The sequence below is a fragment of the Periplaneta americana genome, chromosome 4 (assembly GCF_040183065.1).
Source record: "Periplaneta americana isolate PAMFEO1 chromosome 4, P.americana_PAMFEO1_priV1, whole genome shotgun sequence".
Taxonomy (NCBI): domain Eukaryota; kingdom Metazoa; phylum Arthropoda; class Insecta; order Blattodea; family Blattidae; genus Periplaneta; species Periplaneta americana.
The window spans coordinates 163,724,961-163,752,595 of record NC_091120.1 but is presented as its reverse complement, the minus strand read 5'-3'; the positions used below and the strand labels follow the sequence as shown (position 1 = coordinate 163,752,595).

General features: G+C 38.8%; 1 protein-coding gene across 1 annotated transcript in view; it reads right to left on the bottom strand.

Moving 5' to 3' along the window:
- LOC138698383 (ectonucleotide pyrophosphatase/phosphodiesterase family member 5-like) overlaps window positions 1–26,965 on the bottom strand; it is a 39,878-nt gene extending 12,913 nt beyond the window's left edge. The window contains exons 1-5 of the mRNA XM_069824255.1: window positions 26,579–26,965; window positions 16,092–16,243; window positions 12,674–12,788; window positions 11,585–11,783; window positions 3,508–3,717 (exon numbers count right to left, since the gene is read on the bottom strand). Coding sequence (XP_069680356.1) covers window positions 3,508–3,717; window positions 11,585–11,783; window positions 12,674–12,788; window positions 16,092–16,243; window positions 26,579–26,938 — 1,036 coding nt within the window. The 5' untranslated portion in view covers window positions 26,939–26,965. The remainder of the gene's footprint in view (window positions 1–3,507; window positions 3,718–11,584; window positions 11,784–12,673; window positions 12,789–16,091; window positions 16,244–26,578) is intronic.
- Window positions 26,966–27,635: the final 670 nt, after the last annotated feature.

Below are 27,635 nucleotides of genomic sequence, written 5' to 3'. Positions count from 1 at the left end.
CCTGACATACGACACCTGTTTGCTGTACCTTGATGACGTCATCGTGGTGGGCAAGACTTTCGGCGAACAGCTGATGAACCTGAGGAAAGTGTTCGAGAGACTGCGACAAGCCAGACTGAAGTTGAACCCGAAGAAATGTCATCTATTCCAGAAGAAGGTCAACTACTTGGGACACGTAGTAGGGACCAACGGAGTGGCCACGGACCCGGAGAAGCTACAAGCCGTCAGAGGATGGCCGAGACCGAGGGACAAGCAGGAGCTGCGCCGCTTTCTCGGCCTCTGCACTTATTACAGAAGGTTCGTAGCTGGGTACGCCAACATCGCTAAGCCTCTAACCCAGCTGACCGAGGAGAAACGACAATTCCAGTGGACAGACGAGGCGGAGTCATCCTTCCAGTCGCTGAAAGAGGCGCTCTACACTGCTCCTGTACTGGGATATCCCATCCCTGGAAGGAAGTTCACGCTCGACACGGACGCTAGCAACGTAGGCATCGGCGGAGTACTCTCTCAGGAACAGGACGGGCAAGAGAGGGTGATTGCCTACTTCAGCCGAACACTATCCAAGGCTGAGAGAAACTACTGTGTGACGCGTAGAGAACTTCTTGCCATTGTGGAAGCCCTGAAGCACTTCCACAAATATTTGTATGGCCAGGAATTCCATCTGAGGACAGACCATTCTGCACTCACCTGGCTATTGGGCTTCAAGAATCTGGAGGGGCAGACCGCCCGTTGGGTTCAACGTCTGCAGGAGTACAACTTCACCTCTGAACACCGACAAGGGAAGAAACATTCCAACGCTGATGCCCTGTCACGACGTCCGTGCCCGGATGGCTGCAAACACTGCCTGAAAGTAGAAGAGCGGGATGGCGCCCACGCAGTAAGAGCAATTGCCGCCCAGCCGAGCCCAGGATGGGATAACGCCGCCATAAGGAGGGAGCAGCTGGAGGACCCAAACATTGGACAGCTACTGCGTGATGTGGAGTCCGGCCAGAGACCAGTATGGGCCGATATCGCCAACCGTAGCCCCACTTACAAGAGCTACTGGGCCCAGTGGGAATCCTTCACTGTCAAGGACGGTATCCTGAAGAGGATTTGGGAGTCGGCCGATGGAAGGACCCGCATAGAACAACTTGTCCTGCCCAGGAGCAAGGTGAAGGTAGTGCTGGAGGAGACTCATGCTGGAGTGACTGGAGGCCACCTGGGAGCCAACAGGACGCTGGACAAGTTAAGGCAGAGGTTCTATTGGTTGCATCAGAGGACCGACACGGAACAATGGTGCCGAAGATGCGACACCTGTGCAGCCAGTCGCGGACCAAGGACCCGCAGCAGGGGAGCCATGCAGCAGTACAACGTGGGAGCTCCTTTTGAGAGGATCGCCATCGACGTTGCTGGACCGTTCCCGGTCACGGATCGCGGGAACCGCTACCTGCTAGTCGCCATGGATTACTTCACAAAATGGCCAGAGGTGTACGCGATTCCCAACCAAGAGGCTTCGACGGTGGCCGACGCGCTGCTTGACAACTTCATCTGCCGATTCGGGGTGTCCCGGGAATTGCATAGCGATCAGGGGCGCAACTTCGAATCCAACCTGATGGGAGAATTGTTCGAGCGTCTGGGGGTGCATAAAACCAGGACCACTCCCCTCCACCCACAGTCCGATGGTATGGTGGAACGCTACATCAAAACCTTGGAAGAGCATCTGCGGAAGGTGGTGTCCAACCATCAACGAGACTGGGATGCCAGAGTCCCACTGTTCCTCTTGGCCTACAGAGCTTCGGTCCACGATACAACAGGGATGACACCGGCAAACATGGTCTTCGGGAGAGAGCTGCGCCTGCCCTGTGATCTGCTGTTTGGCACGCCACCCAGCGCCGACCAGCCAGCGACTGACTATGTGGCAGAACTCACCGAGAAGTTGAATGGAATTCACCAACTGGCCAGAGAGCACCTCAAGATGGCCAGCGACAGGATGAAGGTGCGCTACGACAGATTAGCCAACTCTGCAGGATTCCAGGAGGGCGACCTGGTGTGGCTGTATCGACCTACCAGGACCAAAGGGAAATCACCAAAGCTGCAGCGTGCCTGGGATGGTCCATACCGCGTGGTGACCCGGATCAACGACGTGGTGTACCGGATCCAGCGACAACCTCGAGGGAAGATGATGGTGGTGCATCTGGACCGATTAGCAGCCTACCAAGGGACTGCCCGGGACGAGCAGCCCTAAGGAGGGGGCAATGTGACAGCGACGTGAGAATCGAACTCACGACCAGCGTCCCGCAAGAAAGCAGATCGCACGGGCTCCACGGAACATTGAGTGACGTCGCGCGGTGGAGAGAAGAGAGAGAGGGTGTATTACGTCACGCGACGAGTCTGCGCGCGCAGCTGCTACGCAGTGGATGTGGAACGACCTTCCCGATTATTCCAGACGTCTGTCGATGTAGAGATATTGAGATAATTCTCTACACACCTGTAGAAGGTTCTCGCAACTATGATTTTGCTATAAAAGAGCAGGCGCCAGCGAACTAGACAGAGTCTTCAGATTTTTCAATTATTCAGTCAGTGAGAAAGCCAGAGCAAGCAAGCCAGCCGGAGTTCGACTCGAGTGTGCGTCCGCATCTGCGTCAGCATCCGAAGGCCTGAGTTCGAGTGCAGTGGACCGCAGTTGGAGGGACCTGAGTTCGAGTGCAGTGGACCGCAGTTGGAGGGACCCGAGTTCGAGTACAGTGAACTGTCTCTGAAGGTCTGTGGTTCGAGATACCGTGAACTCGAGTGACTGAGATAGAAGAACTGTGAACTGAGAACTGGTAGTTCTGATTTGTAAATAGTACTGTGTAAATATTAGTTAAGATTAACAGTTCATTGTTGTGCGTAATAATCCAAGTAAACTGTCATTGTCGTCGGTGGAGTGCTATAACGAATACTGTGTTGAGTGAAGATCCAATTGTTGCCGAGAGCGTTTAAGGCGAATTGTAGAAAGGAATTATTGTTGTGAGGAATAAATTACATTGTTGTTACTAATAAACTTCACACTATGTATATATGAATCATAACCAAACAAAACCTTTCCTCCCATCTCATATGACCTACTGTGTATGACATATGGTAACATGGTATGTGACATAACAGTCCAGATTTTCATTTATTCAGACCCTTAAAGTAAACTCTATAGGGGCACAGTTTACATACAGATGATGACGTGAAAGCCGCAGTGCTGAAATAGTTCAAGAAGCAGACAAGGTCTATATTTGCTGATGGTATCTGAAGTTTCTCCACAAAGTGGGATGTTTGTTTAAATGCCAATGGAGACTTTTTCTAAGGAAATTTACATATTATATTTATGTATTCTTAAATAGTGATCTTTCTATATGCATCATAATGGTCTCAACTGGTTTTATTTGATCACGCTTCGTAAATAAGCCTAAATATAAATTCACTTTTATGTTAAGAGGCACTACAAGAAATAGTGTGTGATCTTTGACGAAGCTGCAGAGATCAATGACAACTTACAAGTGATGTGAAACTTGCGCTGGTACCAGTCCTGATACCACTCGATAAGATCCTGGAATGCGTAACCGATGTCAGCCACAGCAAGTATTGGTGGTGTCCGGGCACTTTGTGCATAGTGCCAGCGTGCAGGGAGCTCACTTGATTGGTACACTGAGAAATTAGCTGTCTGTGACGCAGTCTTCAATGCATTGTACACCACACTCTCCTTTCCTGCAGTATACACACAGTGTGATCATTACACAACGAATTACAATTTGTAACCTACATCAAGAAGGAGCATCTGCATATTTTCAGTAAAACCTCTCCTTAACTGAATAAAACAGAAGAATACTGTACTTTTATACTATATGTAAAGTCGTTCTCTCAATTTTCTTCTTCCGTGTTTTCAATAATTTGAATTAAATATTTTAAAATATTTTATTCTTATTTTCAAAACATCACTAGCAGGAATATGATGACGTCAAGTTAAGTTCAGAGTTTACAATCTCCTAAATGCCCTTCAATGAAAAATACAGTCGGGTTCAAACACTATGGCACTGCATTCCATGAACGGTGATTCAAGAATAAGGTGATTATTAAGGATAAAATGGAGGAGGTGATTAGCAATGAGGTGGAGAAGGTGGTAATTATCAAGGATAAGGTGGAGGAAGAAGTGACTGTGAAGGATAAGGTGGAGAAGGTGATTAGCAATGAGGGGGAGTAGGTGGAGATTATCAAGGATAAGGTCGAGGAGGAGATGATTGTCAAGATTAAGGTGGAGTAGGAGGTGATTTGCAATGAGGTGGAGATGGAGACTATCAAAAATAACGTGGAGAAGGAGGTGATTGTAAAGGATAAGGTGGTTATCATCAAGAATAAGGTGGAGGAGGAGGTGATTGCCAAGGATAAGGTGGAGGAGGTGATTAGCTAGGAGAAGGTGAAGAGGAGGAGGTGGATTGCAAGGAGGTGAATAGCAATGAGAAGGTGGTGGAGGTGATTAGCAAGGACAAGGTGAAGAGGAAGAGATGATTAGCAAGAAGGAGGTGATTAGCAATGAGCAGGTGAAGGAGGAGGTGATTAGCAACGAAAGGTGAAGGAGGAGATGATTAGCAAGGATAAGGTGAACAAGAGGAGGTGATTAGCAAGAAGAAGGTGAAGGAGGAGGTCATTAACAAGAGTAAGGTGAAGAGGAGGCGGTGATTAGCAAGGAGAAGATGAATAGCATGTGATTAGAAATGACAAGGTGAAGAGAAGAGGTGATTAGCAAGAAGAAGTTGAAGGAAGAGGTGATTGGCAATGAGGTACAGAGGAGGAGGTGGTTAGGAAGGAGAAGGTGAAGGAGCAGGTTATTAGCCAGCAGAACGTCAAGGAAGAAGTGATTAGCAATGACAAGGTGAAGAGGAGGTGATTAGCAATGAGAATGTGAAGAGCAGGTGATTAGCAAGGAGAAGGTGATTAGCAAGAAGAAGGTGATTAGCAAGGAGAAAGTGAAGGAGATGATTAGCAAGGAAAATGTGGAGGTTTTTAGCAAGGAAAAGATGGAGGAGGTGATTAGCAAGGCGAAAGTGACGAGGAGGAGGTCATTAACAATTAGAAGGTCAAGGAGGAGGTAATTAGTAACGAAAAGGTGAAGGAGGTGACTAGAAAGAAGATGGAGGGGGTGATTAGCAAGAAAAGGTGAAAAGGAGGAGGTAATCAGCAAGGATTTGGTAATTAGCAAGGAGAAGGAAAGGAGGAGCAGGTGATTGGCATTGAGAAAGTGAAGGAGGAAGAGATTAGCAACGAGGTGAAGAGGAGGTAATTAGAAATGAGAAGGTGGAGAGGAGGAGGTGGTTAGCAAAGAGAAGGTGAAGGAGGAGGCAATCAGCCAGGAGAAGGTGGAAGACGTAATTAGCAAGAAGATGAAGGGGACAAGGTGATTAGGAAGGAGGCGGTAATTAGCAAGAGGAAGATGAAGGAGGAGGGGATTAGAAAGGAGAAAGTGAAGAGGAGGTGATTATTAATGTGGAGGTGAAAGAAGAGGTGATTAGCAAGGAGAAGGTGATTAGCAAAGAGAAGGTGAAGGAGGGGTGATTAGCAAGAAGAAGGTGAAGAGGAGGAGGCGATTAGCAATGAGAAAGTGAAGGAGGTGATAAGACAGGACGAGGTGAAGAGGTGGTGATTAGGAGTGAGAAGGTGAAGGAGGTGAAAGTGGTAGTGATTAGCAAGAAGGTGAAGAGTAGGTGATTAGCAAAGAGAAGATGAAGTAGGGGGTGATTAGCGAGAGAAGGTAAAGAGGAGGAGGTGATTAGCAACGAGAAAGTGGAGGAAAAGGAGATTAGATAGGAGAAGGTGAGGAGGTGGAGGTGATTAGCAACGAGAACTTTATTAGCGAGGAGAACGTGAACATGAGGTGATTAGAGAGGAGATGGTGAAGAGGAGGAGTGATTAGCAATGAGAAGGTGGAGGTGAAGGAGGATGTAATTAGCAATTAGAAGATACATGAAGAGGTAATTAGCAAGGAGACGGTGAAGAGGGGGAAGTGATTAGGAAGGAAGTGATTAGCAAGGAGAAGGTGAAAGAGATGATTAGCAATGAGGTGACGAAGGAGGTGATTCGCAATGACAAGGTGAAGAGGAGGTGATTAGCAATGAGAAATAGAAGGATGCGGTGACTAGCAAGAAAAAGGTGAAGGAAGTGGTGAAGGATAAGGTGCATGAGGAAGTGATAGCAAGTTGGAGGAGGTGACTAGCAAGAAGAAGTTGGAAGAGGTGACTAGCAATAATAAGGTGATTAGAACGGAGAAGACGAAGGACGAGGTAAGTAGCAAAGAGAAGGTGAAGGGAAGGTGATTAGCAAAGAGAATGTGAAGGGGCAAGGGAGGAGAAGAAGGTGAAACAGGAGGTGAAGAGCAATAAGGTGAAGGGGGAGTTGATTAGAAAGGAGAATGTGAAGCAGGTGACTAGCAAGAAAAGGGTGAAGGATGTGATAAGGAAGAAGACGGCGAAGAAGATGGTGATTAACAAGAACGTGAAGAGGAGGAGGTGATTAGCAAGGAGAAGGAAAAGGTAGAAGTGATTAGCAAGAAGATAAAGAGGTCATTAGCAAGGAGAAGGTGAAGAGGAGGTGATTAGGAAGGAGGTGAAAGAGGAAGTGTTTAGCAAGGAAAAGATGGAGGAAGTGATTAGCAAGAAAAAAGGTGGAGAGGGAGCTGTTTAGCTCGTAGAAGGTGAACGGGCAGGTGATTAGCAAGAGGAAGGTGAAGCAGTAGGTGATTAGCAACATGAAGGTTAATGAGGAGGTGATTAGCAACAAAGTGAGGAAGGGATTAATTAGATAGAATAAGGTGGAAGAGGTGATTAGCAAGTAGAAGATGAAGTAACAGTGAAGCAAGTAGTAAGTGAAGGAGGAGGTGATTAGCAAGAAGGTAAAGAAGGATGTGATTAGCAATGAGAAGGTGGAGGAGGTGATTAGCAAGGAGGAGGTGTTTAGCAAGAAGAAAGAGCAGGAGTTGATTGGGAGGAAAATGGTGAAGGAGGAGATGATTAGCAAGGAGGTGAAGGAGGAGTTGATTAGCAAAAAAAAGTGAAGGTGGAGGTGATTAGGAAGGAGACGTTCAAGGAGGTGGTGATTAGCAAGGAGACAGTGAAGGAGGAAGTGATTAGCAAGGAGGTGAAGGGGAAGTGATTAGCAAAGGGAAAGTGAAAGAAGGGTGGTTAGCAAAAGAAAGTTGAAAGAGGGGGTAAGAATGTGAAGGACGTGATTAGCAATGAGAAAGTAGGGAGGAGTTGATTAGCAAGGAGGAGATGAAAGAGGTAACTAGAAAGAAGAAAGTGAAGGAGGGGATGATTAGCAAAAGACGGTGGAGGAGGCGATTAGCAAGAAGATGAAGATGAGGAGGTGATTAGCAAGGAGAAGGTGATTAGTAAGAAGAAGTTGAAGAGGAGGAGATTATTAGCAAGTAAAAGGTGAAGAGGAGGAGGGGATTAGCAGTGAGAAGGTGAAGGAAGTGATTAGCAAGGAGAAATTGAAGAAGCTGAAAAGGAGCAAGAGATTAGCAAGGAGAAGGTAAAGAGGAGGGTATTACGAAGGAGTACGTGGTTAGCAAAGATGAAGTGAAGGAGGAGGTGATTTGCGACAAGGTGAAGGCGGAGGTGCTTAAAAAGGAGAAGGTGAAGGTGAGATGATTAGCAAGTACAAGGAGGTGATTAGCAAGGAGAAGGTGGAGCAGGAGGTGATTACCAAGCACAAGGGTGAAGAGTACGCGGTGAATAGCAATGAGAAGGTGAAGGAGGAGATGACTAGCAAGAAGTTGGAGAAGGAGATTAGGAAGGAGACGGTGAAGAAGGTGAATAGAAAGAAGGTGAAGAGAAGATGATTAGCAATGAGGAGGTGAAGGAGGTGATTAGCAAGAGAGTGAAGAGAAGGAGATGATTAGGAAGGAAAAGTTGGAAGAAGTGTTAAGCAAGCAGAATGTGAATAGGAGGAAGTGATTAGAGATGAGAAGCGATTAGTAAGGAAAAGGTGATTAGCAAGGAGGAGTTGAAGGAGGATGGATTAGCAAGAAGGTTAAGAGGAGGTGATTAGCCAGGAGGAGGTCATTAGCAAGGAGATGATGGAAAAGGTGATTAGCAATGAAGTGAAGGAGTTGATTAGCGAGGAGAATATGAAGGAGGAGGTGAATAGAGAGATGGTGAAGAGATGATTAGGAAGCAGAAGGTGGAGTAGGTGATTAGAAAGGAGAAAGTGAAGGTGATTAGGAAGAAGAAGTTGGAGGAGGAAGTGAATAAAAAGAGAAATTGTAAGAGAAGGTGATTAGCAAGGACAAGGTAAAGGTGGAGGTGATTAACAAAGAAAAGGTGAACAAGGAGGTGATTAGCAATAAGAAGGTGAAGAAAGAGGTGATTTGCAAGGAGAAAGCGAAGGAGGAGGTGGTTAGCAAGGACAATGTGTAGGAGGAGGTGATTAGCAAAAAAGTGGAGAGGAAAAAAGATGATTAGCGAACAAGGAGGGGTGATTAGAAAGAACAAGGTGAAGGAGGATGTGATTACCAAGGAGGTAAAGAGTAAGTGATTAGCAATGAGAAGGTTAAGGAAAAGGTGAATAGCAATGAGAAAGTGAAGAGAAGGTGATTAGCAATGAGAAGGTGAAGGAGATGAAAAGGAGGAAGTGATTAATAAGGAGAAGCTGAAGAGTAGGAGTGATAAGCAAGAAGTTGAAGGAGGTGATGATTAACAAGGTGAAGGTCATTAGCAAGAAGGTGAATGAGGATGTGATTAGCAGTGAGAAGGTGAAGTAGGAGGTGATTAGCAAGAAGAAGGTGAAGTACGTGATTAGCAGGATAAGGTGAAAGAGAAGGTGATTGGCAAGGAGAAGGTGAAGGAGGAAGTGATTAGCAAGAAGAAAGTGAGAGAGGAGGTGATTAGCATGGGGAATGTGCGGGAGGGGGTGATTAGGAAGGTGAAGTTGAAGGAGGTGTTTATCAAGAAGATGAATGGCCGTGTGCACCATTCTCGATCATCTAGCCCATTTATCAGAAATCATGGAAACATGGTTAATTCTTGACAATGATCAAGTTACAGATGCGGTGCACCGACATTTTCCCTCGATCAACTCAGTACCGTCAGCTGACGGTACGCTCGCTTGAGAAGAATCATCTGAACGCTAGGTTACCGCATATAAAACAGCGAACGAATGCACTCTGACAATTATCGCTTCGTTTTTGTTTGTCGGACTGCTTTCAAAAATCCTCGCAGTTTTCAAATAACAATTTTCAATAATCATGGAAGAAAAAAAGAAAAGAGCACCGATCTTCTCACAGTTCGAAGTGGGAATTCCTTTAGAACACGTCAGCAATTATGCATCCATATTACAGAATAAAAGTACTGACGGAAGTTCTCTAAGAGAAAAGCAGGCTACCTGGTTGGATTTAACCTCACAATTCACATGAGTTATACGTGTTTACTTCATATTAATGATAATAATTGGGATAATTTCAGTATACGGATACCTCACTGACAATTATCTTGAAATAGGCTACTAAAAAGAGCAGATTTGTATGTGTTTGTCGAATGCTCATAATCTTGCTTATGAAAAGACACATTTCAGTGCCAATAATTTATTTGGGAAAATTTCAGTATAAGGATACCTCACTGACAATTATCTTGAAATAGGCTACTAAAAAGAGCAGATTTATATATGTTTGTCGAATGCTCATCATCTTACTTACGAAAAGACACATTTCAGTGCCAATAATTTATTTGGGAAAATTTCAGTATACGGATACTTCGCTAACAATTATTTTAAAATTAAATGAAAAAAAAAGCAATTTGTCTGTGTATGTCGAATACGCATCATCATGCATACGAAAAGGAAGATTTTAGTACCAATTTATTTTGTGTGCACAAGGTTGGAATTTTGGAGTAAGAGGGAAAGGAAAGTATCCTTGTTCTGAAATTTATCCACTTATTTTGTGTTCACAAGGTTGGAATTTTGGAGTAAGAGGGAAAGGAAGGTATCCATGTAATTTCTCTTAATTCAAGCATAAATAGCCTAATTGTCCAAAAGTCATGTAGGTCCTAATAGTTTCAAACAGCAAATCTATAGCTAATAAGTGATAATCTCGCATTCTACAAAATGGTCATTTAGTTTTGATATATTATTACTGGCATAGAATAACTACTTTGTTATTATGTTAACAAAATTGGACAATTAGGCCTAAATAATATTTTGTCTTCAAGTAAAGTCCCGATCTTCCAAAGCAGAAACATATATAAAACATCAGTCTATTTTGAGAAAAAAGAACATTTTTATTATTCATCTACAAACTTACTCTTTCTACAATAACACCAATTCTGTTATTTCCGCAGTGATTTGTTTGTTGAAGATACATCATTTTATCTTCAATTCCATCAAGTACGTCAAATCGTGCCGCCATTTTGGTTTTCTCTACTTGACCATGTCCAATTCAAGATAATCGGTCCCACACCCGTGATCAAATTTGATCTTCATCAACTCGCTCGTTTAACTTTGATCGAGATTGATACTCTGCAAATTGGCGTTGAAGATAGTCAAGTGCAGACTTAACCATGGTCAAATTTTAATCGAGAATGGTGCACATGGGCAGAAGAGGAGATGATTAGTGAGGAGGAGGTGATTAGTAAAGAGAAGGTGAAGGAGGAGGTGATAAGCAAGAAGTTGAAGGAGGAGATGATTAGCAAGGTGAAGGTCATTAGCAAGAAGGTGAATGAGGAGGTGATTAGCAGTGAGAAGGTGAATAGGAGGTGATTAGCAAGACGTTGAAGGAAGAGGTGATTAGCAAGAAGGTGAAGGAGGAAGTGATTAGCAAGGAGGAGGTGGTTAGCAATGAGAAGGTGAAGGAGATGATTAGCAATGAGAAGGTGAAGGAGGAAGTGTTTAGCATGGATAGCAAGAAGAAGGTGGAAGAGGAAATCAAGAAGATTTGATTAGTAAGGAGAAGGTAGAGGATGTGGTCTGCAAGGAGGAAGTGGAGAAGGGAAGGTGATTAGCAAGAAGGTGAAGAGCAGGAGGTGATTAGCAAGGAGGAGGTGGTTAGCAATGAGAAGGTGAAGGAGATGATTAGCAATGAGAAGTGAAGGAGGAGGTGTTTAGCATGGATAGCAAGACGAAGTTGGAAGAGAAAAGCCATGAGGAGGTGAGTAGTAAGGAAAAATTAGAAGATGTCGAAAGGGACTGATGATTAGGAAGAATAAAAAGGAAAAGGGGATGGTGGAGGAGGAGGTAATTAGCATGGATAGCAAGAAGAAGGTGGAGGAGATGATTAGCAAGAAGTTGATTAGCAAGGATAAGGTGAAGAAGGAGATGATTAGCAAGGAGAATATGGAGGAGTACTAAGATGAGCAGGTGATTAGCAAGAATAAGATGTAGGGGATTAGCAAACAGAAAGTGGATAATGTGATTAGCAAGGAGAAGTTAAAAGTAGATGTGATTAGCTAGGATACAATGGAGGAGTAGACCATACAAGGATGAATACACACTGGGAAGCATAGAAATTAGCAATTATTGTTCGGTATCAGAATGAAATTGTGCACCATCTTGACACTTTTTTGAGTTTCCAATATTATGTGAAACCTTCTACCTTTAGTTGGACGAATTTGTAGCACAGGCGAGGTGTCCACTATCTGGAAGAATGCTTTGTTGATATAGTGTGTGAGGTTGAAGATGCGTTGGGGTGTGACGGTCGCCATGCCATGATCACTCAGAAGCACCACATTCACTTTATACAGCAGACCCTTGCTTACGAGACTCTGTCGCAAGTATGTTGTGATGTTATCTACCTGAAATGATACACTGGCTCGTTACAAAGATAGAACTGGCTACTTGGTTCAGAATTTATTTTATTTATTTATTTATTTATTTTGCTAATAATTGTAACACAAAATATAATATAAACAGAAAAACTTTAGCTCGCATCTGAAAGAGTAGAACTCACGCTCAGAAGTGGATTCCTGAATTTAAATTAAGAAGTATATAATACAATTTGTCTTATGTCTAGTACGTAATAAGAATATATAAATTTAAATTTACAATTTTTCAATTTTTATAAAATCCATACATAACGTTTTATATGAGGGGCTCACAACCAGAGTGGGCAAAGTCCGCCTGTGATCAGTTTGTGGGTTAATACAATCTTGGATGTAGAAAACTTGCCATAACAAACAAAGTCCATAACTCATTTGTTACTGCACAAGAGGGCAGCATTTCCTATGGAAGGTGAAGGTTGCTAAGCGTGAGCCAGGAACTTTAAGACTCAATATCTCAGAACTATTCCAGATGGACTTGGTCCACTCTGGTTGTGAACCCCTCATATTTAATACTAGAACTATTGGAATTGACAAAATTAGGATATTTAAATATAAATTTGTTATATATTCTTGGGCCTAAATTACTATGATTAAATACTGTAGCAATGTTGCATTTTGGTTCAAACAATCTTAAAGAATTCATACCTTTTGTTTCATAACTACAAGAATACAATTCAAAATTATTTCGATTTTTATGTATGAATTTTATTAATAAAATATAATAAATTTGTCTTATTTTAAGAACATTAAAGTCTAAAAACAATTTTTGAGATGGATGATCAATAGGTTTATGAAGACATAGAATTAAAGTAATAATTGAGATATTTCAGTCATCCAATAATCAGTTTAACAAAAATTCATACTTTCTGAATGTAACTCAGAACTTGTGGAGATTCTGGACCAAAGGTGTGGGCTGTTGTATCTGGCTCCTCAAAATACAGGACAACAAGGTTCGCTGGAGTACTGGCATGTTTGAACCTGCAATAATAACAAACATTACATCAAAGTAAAATTATGGACATGTTAGACTCTAGACTTTTTTGCTTTTTGTTTACTTGTTTGTTTGTTTGTTTGTTTGTTTCTTTCTTTCTTTCTGTTTCTTGGACCTTGAAACTTCATATTACAGCATGAGTATAAATTTGAGAAACATCTGCATATCAGCTATTTCGGCAGAATATTTGTAGAAGTATCAGTAGAAACATTAAATGTAGTAGTAGTAGTAGTAGTAGTAGTAGGAACACTACCAATGTAGGCTATGTATATACAGTAGCGTTCAAAAGCATTTTGTAGTTTAGGTTTAATGTTGTCAGTACTGTTTGCATGTAGTTACAACGCGAAGCACACAGCTGTGTCATTCTATGAGTAGCATCACGTTGCTGTGGTTATGTATCTAGGAAGCAGACAAGTTCACAGAATAACAATATAAATGTTTATTCCATTAGCTCATAAGTATTTTATGGTTTGATTTAATGGCATGGTATACATTAAATATTTGTGTTTAGGTATTTAGACAGTGCTTGTTTATTTGTACAGACCATTGCAAGTATGCCAAATCAAAGGGAATACTCTGTGGCTGTGAGACAAGCTGTTTTAAATGCCTTGAAGGAGGGAAAATCGCAGTCTAGCGTTGCTGAAGATTTTGGTATATCACAACAACTCATAAGTATGTGGAGTCGACGGCAAAAACAAGAAGTGTCAGTAGACTATAAGCCAAGACCTGGTCGTTCTCGAAAAACAACAGTGAGGGAGGACAGAATGATTTGTGGTGGTGGTGTTGGTGATAGAAGACGATAGTGATAGGAACAGCTGGAGAGTATTAAAAGACAACTTACTTATTTCCTTACTTACTTACTGGCTTTTAAGGAACCCGGAGGTTCATTGCCACCCTCACATAAGCCCGCCATTGGTCCCTATCCTGAGCAAGATTAATCCATTCTCTATCATCATATCCCACCTCCCTCAAATCCATTTAAATATTATCCTCCCAACTACGTCTCGGTCTCCCTAAAGGTTTTTTTCCCTCTGGCCTCCCAACTAACACTCTATATGCATTTCTGGATTCGCCCATATGTGCTACATGCCCTGTCCATCTCAAACGTCTGGATTTAATGTTACTAATTATGTCAGGTGAAGAATACAATGCGTGCAGTTCTGTGTTGTGTAACTTTCTCCATTCTCCTGTAACTTCATCCCGCTTAGCCCCAAATATTTTCCTAAGCACCTTATTCTCAAACACCCTTAACCTATGTTCCTCTCTCAAAGTGAGAGTCCAAGTTTCACAACCATAAAGAACAACCGGTAATATAACTGTTTTATAAATTCTAACTTTCAAATTTTTTGACAGCAGACTGGATGATAAAAGTTTCTCAGCCGAATAATAACACGCATTTCCCATATTTATTCTGTGTTTAATTTCCTCCCGAGTATCATTTATATTTGTTACTGTTGCTCCAAGATATTTGAACTTCTCCACCTCTTCAAAAGATAAATTTCCAATTTTTATATTTCCATTTCGTACAATATTCTCGTCACGAGACATAATCATATACTTTGTCTTTTCGGGATTTACTTCCAAACCTATCTCTTTACTTGCTTCCAGTAAAATTCCCGTGTTTTTCCTAATCGTTTGTGGATTTTCTCCTAACATATTCACGTCATCCGCATAGACAAGCAGCTGATGTAACCCGTTCAATTCCAAACCCTCTCTGTTATCCTGGACTTTCCTAATGGCATACTCTAGAGCAAAGTTAAAAATTAAAGGTGATAGTGCACCTCCTTGCTTTAGCCCACAGTGAATTGGAAACGCATCTGACAGAAACTGACCTATACGAACTCTGCTATATGTTTCACTAAGACACGTTTTAATTAATCGAACTAGTTTCTTGGGAATACCAAATTCAATAAGAATATCATATAAAACTTCTCTCTTAACTGAGTCATATGCCTTTTTGAAATCTATGAATAACTGATGCACTGTACCCTTATACTCCCATTTTTTCTCCATTATCTGTTGAATACAAAATATCTGGTCAATAGTTCATCTATTACGCCTAAAACCACACTGATGATCCCCAATAATTTCATCTATATATGGAGTTAATCTTCTCAAAAGAATATTGGACAAAATTTATTAAAAGACAACAGTTATTATTATTATTATTATTATTATTATTATTATTATTATTATTATTATTAGCAGCAGCAGGAGTAGTAGTAGTAGTAGTAGTAGTAGTAGTAGTAGTAGTAGTAGTAGTAAACAAAGACTATGAACAGAAAGAGTTAGTATCCAATACAGATACTCTCTCCTATATAAAGCATGAAGAAAACATGTCCAATAAAATCTCTAGATCGACATTTTTATAGCATAACACTACACTTTCTACAATAGGAATCAATCAGCCATATCAGTGAATTACGTCAATTTCATCAGATATAACATAAAATAGATGGTTGAAATCGCCATATCATTGGCACTGAAATACACAGGACTAATATAAATAATTTTATGCTCGACCATGTCGAAATGTAGTAATTATACACCTGGTAGCAGCTCTTTAATGGACCTCATTAAAGTACACCTATTCATTAAAGTTCAGGTGTTTCACCAATCAGAAAACACATTGCAGCAATATGAAAGCGCAAGTATCGATTATTCTCGGATATGCAATCAAAAGACAACTAGCGAAACGTCACGGAGGCTGGAAATCCAATACTGTTGCAGAAGATTATGTTCTGTTACTATAATAATTAGCGTTAATTGTAAATAATATTAAAATAAATTCAATTTGTCATCTCGTTTTTCAATGTCTAAATCAATTTCAATGTTATATCAAGATTGTTTAATTTACTCTCTAGATTATATCAAGTTCAATGACATTGGTTTCTCGGAAAATATTAATACTTTCGCGTCTGCGCACATCTCACAATTTACGAGATATCCCTCCTCAGTCAGATAAGAATAACATGAATACTTATGAATAATTTCAAGTTAGAAATATGGTCGAGCATAAAAAATCGTATGAAACTTGCCTATAATGGTAATTAAGACACTCGTATGAAAATTATGAAACTCGCTTTGCTCTTTTCATAAACATACTCGCGTCTTAATTACTACCATTATAGGCTCGTTGCATAATGTACTATTATTTCTACTTCTGAACCATTTATAGGACAGGGACCGAAATGACTCATCTAACAAAATAATGAACTCAACCCTTCTGAACAGAATCTAACAGCCCTAGGCCTAGACCTAGCCAAGGGCAATTCTCTCCAGATACATACCAGTCAGTAGCCGTATCCACTCGCCACTCCCAGGGCACGCTCATATTCCAAGCATGGTGGAACTTAGGTGTAATGCCACTGTAGCTGAAGGTACCACCTGGCCACATCATCACACCACTATAGCGATCTGATGCTGCCATCTGGTTTAGAGTCTGTGGAACAAATCAAACATTAAAAATCATATAATCCTTGCAGCCAGATGATCGCGTATTATTCATGAATAGTGCAAAGTACAAAATAATTTTTTATTAAGTTTGTGCTTACTTGCATCTTACTAAACTTTGTATTTTATAAGTATGGATTAATAGTAGGTATAATAGCAGTGGCTTTACTAATAAGTAGACTAACAACAACAACAACAATAATAATAATAATAATAATAATAATAATAATAATAATAATAATAGGCCTAATAATACAGCATTCATCTTCAGACTTACGCCTACATACTATACTGTTTTCGCTGTAAGAAAAATCCTAATGTAAATATAAGCACGTTGCTGTCATACCCGTGGTTGGCTCTCAGTCGAAACACTCACATGATGCAGGAAAATATAGTTCGTATTAGGAAACCACAATCTTGTATTATTTGAAAATAAAACATTGAATTCTAGTTGTTAAATACAATGAAACATTTAACTTCACTCATATGTAAAATGCTATGTAAAGAAAAGCTACTTTTATATTTTGTTGTGTACTATGAACGCGGATGAATACCAACAGTAATACCGAGGTAGTCTGTTCTTGTAACAAGCTGGCGTCACTTGAGCTCGTAGTTGTTCACGTAAGCACGTGGTACTGAAGTATGGCTTTTGCATCCTCAACTGTCCATTGTGAAGACATAAGACTTAAAAATAATTTAATTACAGTAATTATAAAGTAAATGTTTTCTAAGCAAACGAATGCATAGTAGTGAGGTTAGGCCTACTTGACGAGTAACGGGAAATGTTTAACATGAAACAATGTACAACAGTAGGCAGGAACACTTGCTGAGAATCTATGGCGCCAAACAGTGGTCAATGAAGCTTCACTTCAGTCACGTGCTATTGTTTACATCAGGATTTTTCTTACAGCGAAAAGAATATAGGGATTGGCAAAAATAACCGGTTATTTTCATGCGGTTAACCAGTTAATTACCAGTTATTTTTTATTGTCAGTTTAACATGATAACCGATTATTTTCCTCAGTGACCGAACAACGAGTTATTTTTTAAAATATACTACATACAATCAAATGTATTTTAAGTTTATCTCAAATTTAATGTCAGTCAAACATTGTTTATTTTTATTAGTCTCTATGTAATCAACCCCATATACAAATTTTCTCGTTGGCCATTCCTAGATGGGGTATGGATTAGCCTACTGATTTACTTACTTCATCTGTCCATAGATGACAAATGAAATTCCATTTCGAATCAATGTCAATAATATAATGCCTATCTTAATAGCAGACTTTGTGAAATTGGCTTATATTGTCGCGTATCATTATTATTATTATTATTATTATTATTATTATTATTATTATTATTATTATTGAATTTCCAAGTTTATAGAACCCTTGCATATTTGAGCATTTCAAATGGCGAGAAATTTTTTTTAATTGCATATGTTATTGATATTTTATATCACTGTCTCATTAGGTCTGTAGCTGCCCAACAGCGATCATTTTCACAGGTGGACTTCAGGAATTGACATTGTCACAGATGTTCTCTGTCCACATGACGAGAAACTTTGACTTCAGTATTTATTGGTTATAAGAGAATAGATTGCCCGTCAAAATATATCATAATCAAAATTATTGTAAAAATTATGCAATTTGTGAATGAAGTAATTAACTAAATGCAATTTCATAAACTTGTATTATTTTGTGCATTTTCTTTAGGGATATCATTGATGATATTCACATCTAAAGACGTTCTACAGTCCGTTGCAATTGTTCTTTAATCTTTTTTTTTTTTTTTTTTTTTTTTTTGCAAATAACCTCTCATTTTGTTTTCCTGACTAATTTGCTGAGTTTAGAATGTTAAGAGAGTTGATGGGTGAAATTTCTATTTTCTATTTTTCATAAGCTAGAGACTTTATTTTTTGTACACATACTCCTATTAATATCAGTAATGATGTGTTTAAGTTTCATGTTAATAGAATCATAGTTTAAGAGTTATTTATATTATTAAAAAAAAATTTGCATAATTTCAAAATGCTACTTCTCCTCTAAATTTTAAGTACCATGTCTGAAATTTTTTTATAACACTTTTGATCTCTTCAGAAAGTTCCTATGTTCTCACATTGTTTAGTTTTACCTTGTGAAAAGAGAAAAAAAGTATATTCTATTCATACTCAAATTTTTTAAATCTACAGAGTGCATGCACACATTCTATTTTTTTATTCAAAAATTATTTCATTTGTTGAAAAAGTGCCAACATACCTTTGTTAAGTATACGTTAGAGAACTCGCAACAAAAATTTAAGCTTCCTAGCATAAAATTTGTGGAATTTTATTGACTGATGGTAGTGCTGGAAATTTTTTTGTAGCTCGAAGCTTTGCTTTCACTACATGTCCTAGGTCACAATAAACTCCTAGAGCTACTGTTACGTCCAGCACGCACTCCAGCAGCTTCTTGGAGAGTGGGGACAGTTTTTGTGGCCAGCATTGAATTTGTACACTGCCAGGTCTACTCTCCTCTTCGAACCAAAGGAGTCCTTTGGACACTGTCTCCATATGACACTGTGCAGACTTTCGTTGGCATTTTGTGTTAAACACATTAAATACCTTTCAAGCAGTGCATTTGATGCCAGCCTTTGATTCACAGGCATCACCTTTGAAAGTACAGCTTGTTTGAGAGGTGTACCAACGTTGTCTTTATGAGGGCCTGGTTGCTTACTCTGTGCGACTGCCCTCTGATAGAAGCACTAACTTTCTGTTCCAGCAGGGCATTTGCTATGCTGGGGCTTCTCATAAGTGAAAATGCTGTGAAACAAAATGGCATATATTCCAGTCTTCATAGTCAGTAGATTACCACGGTTGTCGAGGATTGCCTTTTGGTAATAGGCCTACTTCTGAAGTTTGGTGACAGTCATCGCTTTCATGTCCCCAACCACCTAATGTAAATCCAAGAGTTCTCCGCTCAATCATAGCATTCCTGAGGGCAGTGCCCAGCCTTTTTCCTACGTGGTTGATACACTCTTCTTTCTTGATATCAACAGAGTCCCTGTATGGCCTTTCTTCACAGAGTCTCTTGTAAGTAGAAGCATCTTCATCTGAGAGAATTGTCGTGTATGTAAGGCCATACTGCTCTGATCTTTTCCATAGGATTAAGGCCTCTTCTGCTTCCATAGCCCCTGATGAACCCTCGTCATTTATATCACATTCAGGGGCATGGGCAGCATACCAGACCCTAAAATCTGCGATGGGCATTCGTCTCTTGGCGATCATGGACCTGTGTTTGCTCATGCCAGTGTAATCAAGAACAAATCCTGGGGAAAATTTCAGTATACGGATTCCTCACTGACAATTATATCTCAGAATACTAAAAAGAGCAGATTTGTCTGCAGTTGTCGAATGCACTTCATCATGCTTTCGAAAGGCACTTTTCATTGCCAATAATTTATTTTGTGTGCACAAGGTTGGAATTTTGAAGTAAGAGGAAAAGGAAGGAATCCGTGTTGTAAAATTTAGGTCAAACGAGCGTTGAGCGACTTCCGCCGATTTTGGAATAGACACCGACGCACTTGAACTGCCAACATAGAAAACAAAAAATAACACTCAATCGTTTTCACCTTATCTTCACGGGATAATAAAAGCCTAAACTAAACTAAACTAACCTAACCTAAGTGCGTCCAAAATCGGCAGAAGTCGCTCAACGCTCCTTTAACATTATTATTATTATTATTATTATTATTATTATTATTATTATTATTATTATTATTACTACTACTATTTACAACTCGAGTTTTTTCATTTTCTCGCCTTTTCCTTACCATGTTCAAATAACGTTGTCTCACTTTCTTACTTCTAGGCATGTTGAATGTGTAATATAACCTAAAAGTATATGTGACCACACTTCAAACGCCGATAAAATACTATTTACATTGAAATAAATATATCTTAATCTACACTATACTATACTGTACGAAAACTAGCGAAATAAAGATAGCCTATTTACCACTTCCGTCGTGATCTAGACCAGGCCGTAATGCAGGTTGTGTGACGTCACTCGATGAGTCGGGCTTTTCTATTTGAGTATACGGAGCTGAGTGAAATATATTACTTTATAGCGTGTCGGCGCTCAATTTTATTTAGTGTAATGTGTGTATAAGACCCCTTCACACTTTTTATTGCATAATATGTTGCAGAAATAATTACAAAACTGTGTTATTTTAATGTGAACGGAGTTTTACATGTTAACATAACCTGGTTGCATCAACATTTGAAGTTTGGAATGGAAGCTATTTTGAGATTTAATAAAGAAGAATTATTTATATTGTGATTTTAATTTAGCACATCTACCTTCCTTACTTGTAGGTACAAAATTTACCAAAGTCCCTCCTATGAAATTAGTGTATGTACAGTTGTGTGTTAATCTGGTAGGTTAGATAAATACAATTCATTACAACCCAGTATAGTAGGGAACAAATAAATAATACAATTAAATTTTTATTCAATGTAATATGTGCATAAGTTCCATTTATGTGTTGCATAATGTGGCAGGAATAATAAATAAAACTGTGTTATTTTTATGTGAAGACAATTTGCCATGTTAACATAACCTATCTGCGTCAACATTTTAGGCTTAAGTTGAGAACGAAAACTGTTTTGAGATTTAATAAAGAAGAATATATTTTTAGGATAAACCTCAGAACACGGTTACCGTCCTTACTTATAGGTAGAAAATTCACCACAGTCCCTCCTATGAAATATACATACGTTATATTACTTAGTAGCGCCGAGGTATAGTTCCGGTAATTTCTGAACTGAAAACAGTTGAATTTATTTTTTGTGGAGATGCATTTGATCCTATAAGCAAGGCATATTAAAATCCTGAACGAACCGAACTAATTTGTATATGCAAGATGTATGAAAACGAAGGGAACTACCTCAGCGGTAGTTTAGCCCTAGTAACATATTAAACTAATCAGACTTCAGACTGGAGTACCGTCTGAAACGAATAAATACAATTGAAGTGTAGACAAATTGCATTTATAAGTTATACGTAGCGTTATGCTTAATTATAATGCATAATTGCGAATATGGAAATAAGGCAAGTACTGATAGAATAAACATAACCTATAACTTCAACACATTAAAATATGCGTGCGATGCAACTGAAAATTGTTGAAACGTGCATAAATGAATGTGCAAGAATTTCGTAATGAAGCATGAGTGCTTTATTTCAACTAATTACAACTCTAGATACTGTAACAGTAATGAAAACTATAGGGTATAATTTTTCGTAATATACTATATGTATCTCGTTTTTAGTTCAAATTGTGTATATTATCAAATGTCGTATTATTTACTCGTATAATGTAGGTTATTCACAAATAAAAAGGGCGCAATAATTTAAATTTAATAAGACAAATACGGTAAACTAACAATAATGGATTAGACAAGAGTAACATCGGTAAAGCTGCACTTAAGCCTAATCACAACTTACTTTACATGCCAGTCAATGTTTCACTTTCACGTATATATTATTACACATATTTAGCCTACTGTTTATAAGACCAAAATTTCACTTAACCACATAAGGGCGCAATATTTAATCGAAATAAAGGCAGGTATTACACATACGAACTTTGCCTGCAACAACGTAATTTTCACACCAAAAATAATATTATACCTTAAATTGCAAGTAAATTGTGTCTCAAGTGTCTCACAATCACTGTTTAAAATTTTACTCACGCAATTACACCGCATTTCAGAGAAATATATGTTATTCTTCATGCACTGCAACTAATTCATATGGTTGAAAGACCGCCTTTCGCGATCAGCTGTTCAGCGAGTCACGTGGTCTGCCTTACGGCCTGTATTAGATCACGATGGCAGTGCTATTTACAAAACGTTTTTAGACGGTCAATTACACCACACAATTCATTTGTATACAAACATTCACCCTTCGAAGCATTCACCATTCGCTTTGAAGATCAGTGTTGCCAACTCATAAATTGTATCACCGTCAGTCTATCACCTTAAAATCCGTCAGAATCCAAAAACATTGAAATAATAAGACCACTCAATATAAATAAAAGCAAATTTTAACACAACTTACTTATTGTAACTTACTGTAAGGGTTCACATAGCTGAAAAGTAAATAAAATATATATATATATATATATATATATATCTCGAAATAATTAAGTATATACCGGTATTGCAAATGTAATTGACGAATTAAATTATGAGATAATACCACAGTCTAGTATATACAGTCACGAAGCTCAATACGTAATAAATATGCATTAGATAGTTGCTCACCACTAGGATCGCTAATATCGCCTCATTAAAGACAATGCGAAATATTACCAGCACAGTCTATTGTTTCTAGCACCCTCAAAACTCAAGCTTCGTGACTGTATATAGTAGACTGTGGTAATACTATACTACTGTCCCTGAATGATGTAATTCAATAAGAAAATAACATTTATTTCGAATAAATTTTATTCAGCTTCCTCCGAGTGAAGGCTGCCTAGAAGACAAAGCTTACCATAAAATTGTTGTTATAATGGAAAAAAAAAAAAATAAATAAAATAAAACAATGGAGAAGAAAAATAATATGAAATAGCACAATTAGAAATAACTGGAAAAGACTAAACAAAACATCATTAATTCCAGAAGAAACATAAAATTTCCTAGTATCTATTGGCTATTGGATGATCACAGTCGTCTATTTAGCACTGGTTGCAAGACCCAACTTAAGTGAGCAGATCGCCATAGCAAAGAGATAAATCTATATAACTGTAGAGATGGTTTCTTAGGATTTTTATAGACTTACAGGTATACAATATCTATACCTGTAAGTCCAAATTATAATATCCGGCTAATACACGGTCCCTATAAATACGCTGTCTATACGTTGTTCTTGAGGACCATTTTATTCGGATTTCACCGTAATAATAATAATAATAATAATAATAATTATTATTATTATTATTACTATTATTATTATATATATTAATTTTCATTCATTTAGTGTTCTGCTCAAGGGCAAAACTTTCACTGCAAACCCAGATTTCTCCAATCTTTCCTATTTTCTGCTTTCCTCTTTGTTTCCTCATATAATCGATAGGCCTATATCTTAATGTCGTATATCATCTGATATCTTCTTCTACATCGAACTCTTCTACCATTCACCATTCCTTCTAGTGTATCCTTCAGTACGCAGTTTCTTCTCAGCCAGTGACCCAACCAATTCCTTTTCCTCTTCCTGATCAGTTTCAGCATCATTCTTTCTTCACTCACTCTTTCCAGCTTCATTTCTTATTCTGTCTGTCCACTTCACACATTCCATTCTTCTCCATATCCATATTTCAAGTGCTTCTATTCGCTTCTCTCACTTCGTCATAATGTCCATGTTTCTACCTCATACAATGCCACACTCCACACAAAGCACTTCACTAGTCTCTTCCTTAGTTACTTTTCCAGAGGTCCGCAGAAGATGCTCCTTTTTATATTAAAAGCTTCCTTGGCCATTGATATCCTCTTCTAACTTCCTGGCAGCAGCTCGCATTACTGCTTATAGTACACCCCAAGTATTTAAAGCTGTCCACTTCCTTTACTGCCTCATTTAGAATAATAATAATAATAATAATAATAATAATAATAATAATAATTATTATTATTATTATTAAACTTTTATCTTAGTAGCCTGATACTGTTTTATTTACTACTAATCCCTGCATGTACTGGTACTTCAAAGTTTAAATTAAGTTTGTTAGATCAATTGCACAAATGGGAGTATAAGGGTACAGTACATCAGTTATTCATAGATTTCAAAAAGGCGTATGACTCGGTTAAGAGAGAAGTTCTATATAATATTCTTATTGAATTTGGTATTCCCAAGAAACTAGTTCGATTAATTAAAATGTGTCTTAGTGAAACTTACAGCAGAGTCCGTATAGGCCAGTTTCTATCAGATGCTTTTCCAATTCACTGCGGGCTAAAGCAGGGAGATGCACTATTACCTTTACTTTTTAACTTCGCTCTAGAATATGTCATTAGGAAAGTTCAGGATAACAGGCAGGGTTTGGAATTGAATGGGTTACATCACCTTCTTGTCTATGCGGATGACGTGAATATGTTAGGAGAAAATCCACAAACGATTACGGGAAACGCGAAAATTCTACTTGAAGCAAGTAAAGCGATTGGGTTGGAAGTAGATCCCGAAAAGACTAAGTATATGATTATGTCTCGTGACCAGAATATAGTACGAAATGGAACTGTAAAAATTGGAGATATATCCTTCGAAAAGGTGGAAAAATTCAAATATCTTGGAGCAACAGTAACAAACATAAATGACACTCGGGAGGAAATTAAACGCAGAATAAATATGGGAAATGCCTGTTATTATTCGGTTGAGAAGCTTTTGTCATCTAGTCTTCTGTCAAAAAATCTGAAAGTTAGAATTTATAAAACAGTTATATTACCGGTTGTTCTGTATGGTTGTGAAACTTGGACTCTCACTTTGAGAGAGGAACAGAGATTAAGGGTGTTTGAGAATAAGGTTCTTAGGAAAATATTTGGGGCTAAGAGGGATAAAATTACAGAAGAATGGAGAAAGTTACACAACACAGAGCTGCACGCATTGTATACTTCACCTGACATAATTAGGACTATAAAATCCAGACGTTTGAGATGGGCAGGACATGTAGCACGTATGGGCGAATCCAGAAATGCATATAGAGTGTTAGTTGGGAGGCCGGAGGGCAAAACACCTTTGGGGAGGCCGAGACGTAGATGGGAAGATAATATTAAAATGGATTTGAGGGAGGTAGGATATGATGGTAGAGACTGTATTAATCTTGCTCAGGATAGGGACCAATGGCGGGCTTATGTGAGGGCAGCAATGAACCTCCGGGTTCCTTAAAAGCCAGTAAGTAAGTAAGATCAATTGCACAAGTGTAAATAAAAAATTGTATAATCGAAGTTTAGGGGAGATTAACTTCCCTATACTGCCAATGTTAAATTTGCTAATTTAATGACCCATTATCTCAGGAAGAAAGGCAGAGGCTAATCGAGATATCCCAGTCTCTGATCAGTTCAAAAACCTTGATAGAACTGATATTTAACAATACGAAGTATTTCGGTGAAGTGTAGAGGGCCTAATTAGACAATCCACTCTCCTCACCTCCATGTTGGGGCCCCTCCCAGCTTGTGGACTGGTTAGAATGCTCTTTTTCTAAGTATGTGTAAACTGATGTTATGCAATGATTGGAAGTAGGCCTACTTTCCAAGGAAAAAGCTAATTTATATAATTTATATTCCATAAATATGGGAATACCTGTTATTATTCGGTTGAAAAGCTTTTATCATCCAGTCTGTTGTCAAAAAATCTGAAAGTTAGAATTTATAAAACAGTTATATTACCGGTTGTTCTTTATGGTTGTGAAACTTGGACTCTCACTTTGAGAGAGGATTATAGGTTAAGGGTGTTTGAGAATAAGGTGCTTAGGAAAATATTTGAGGCTAAGAGGGATGAAGTTACACAACACAGAACTGCACGCATTGTATTCTTCACCTGACATAATTAGGAACATTAAATCCAGACGTTTGCGATGGGCAGGGCATGTACCACGTATGAGCGAATCCAGAAATGCATATAGAGTGTTAGTTGGGAGGCCAGAGGGAAAAAGATCTTTGGAGAGGCCGAGACGTAGATGGGAAGATAATATTAAAATGGATTTGAGGGAGGTGGGATATGATGATAGAGACTGGATTAATCTTGTTCAGGATAGGGACCTATGGTGGGCTTATGTGAGGGTGGCAATGAACCTCCGGGTTCCTCAAAAGCCAGTAAGTATAATTTATATTCATAATTTTGAAAGTATCAGGAAATTTGTAATAATTAAAATTAGTAACTGGATTTCTACGTGTTGTACATACCGGTAATATTAATTTTGTAATCTGTATCCTCATATTTTACGAAATATTAACTCAAATCTTCACATTTACACAAAATATTCACCAAAATCATGACAAAATAAGCACCAAAGTAGAGGTGAAATAATCACCACAAAATCACAACCCTAGTGATAACATAGGTGAATTGCTATATTAAAGGGCAATGTTTTTAAATTAAAAAAATAATAATAGTGACATTTCATCAACTTTCGCTCGTAACTAAACAAATTATTTAGAGCACATACCAGGATTTATTATTTAAAGCACATACAGATATTTTAAAAATTCTTTACCTGGTCATTATTTTAAAAAGTCCGAAAAGCACAATACTATTAACATTCCATTACAAACTTAAAGAACCAAGTAACTTACCCATATTGGTGTCACACCTTCAGTGTTGTACATTTCAGGACCAAAGTGCAGGATTCTTCTCAGAATAGGGTCATAAACCTCATTTCCTAGAACTCCATGGGATTCTGGAAACAAGCCTGTAGCGATAGAGTGGTGATTTGGGAAAGTTTTCGTTGGAAAGACATTGTAGGTAAAAGGTGCATGGGTACCATCTGTCTTGAATCTGTTCAAACCTGGAGTTGCACGTTTTGTGAAGAAATCATGTCGAAATCCATCAAAAGACACAATCAGAAGAAGTGGGTGTCTCGACAATGGACTTACAAGCTCAAAGGTTAGAATAAATATAAGACAAAATGTTACTGGTACCGGTAATACTGACATAATGAACTAATATGTAGTCAATGTCAAAATAGTCTGATGAACCAGACTTTCAGATTAGGTCGTGTTATCAGAGAAATATGCCAAATACGTGGTATAATGTTACATCAGCAGAAACTCTATACAGGGGCAGCTGAGAAATATCCACCCACTGATAGAAAAATTCCTGTGTTAGGGTACAGCAGAGATTTTCCTTCCTGGAACTTTTGTCTTCAGCTAAAAAGGATAGGAAAAAAGATCATTAAAATTAATAAATTCACTGATATACAAAATGTAGGAAATACATTTCGAAGTTCTGATATATTTCCATCCAGCCCTGTATTTTGGTGATGCTATGTCCATCGGCCCAAAAGAAATGTGTGCACCCAACAGGGGCGGCCTGTCCGTATGTGCTACAGTGCTACAGCACAATGATAATTTTTGCTCAAATAATGTATTTGGAATACCACCATAGTATTTGATCTGCCATTTGACAATTTCCCATGGTTATGTTCATGACGCATTATAGTGTGTTTAGTCTTCGCTCTTAGCTCTTTAGTGCCTCAGGGGGTACGTTGTGCTACTCAAAACTCTACGTGAGAATGTAGACAATTAATGCGCATGTGCGAAGCTGAAATCACTGCCCTGATTGGCTATTTTTACGCGGGGAAATGCTGTAGTCAGCTTCAACACAATGCAGCTTGGAGATTGCAAAAGTAAA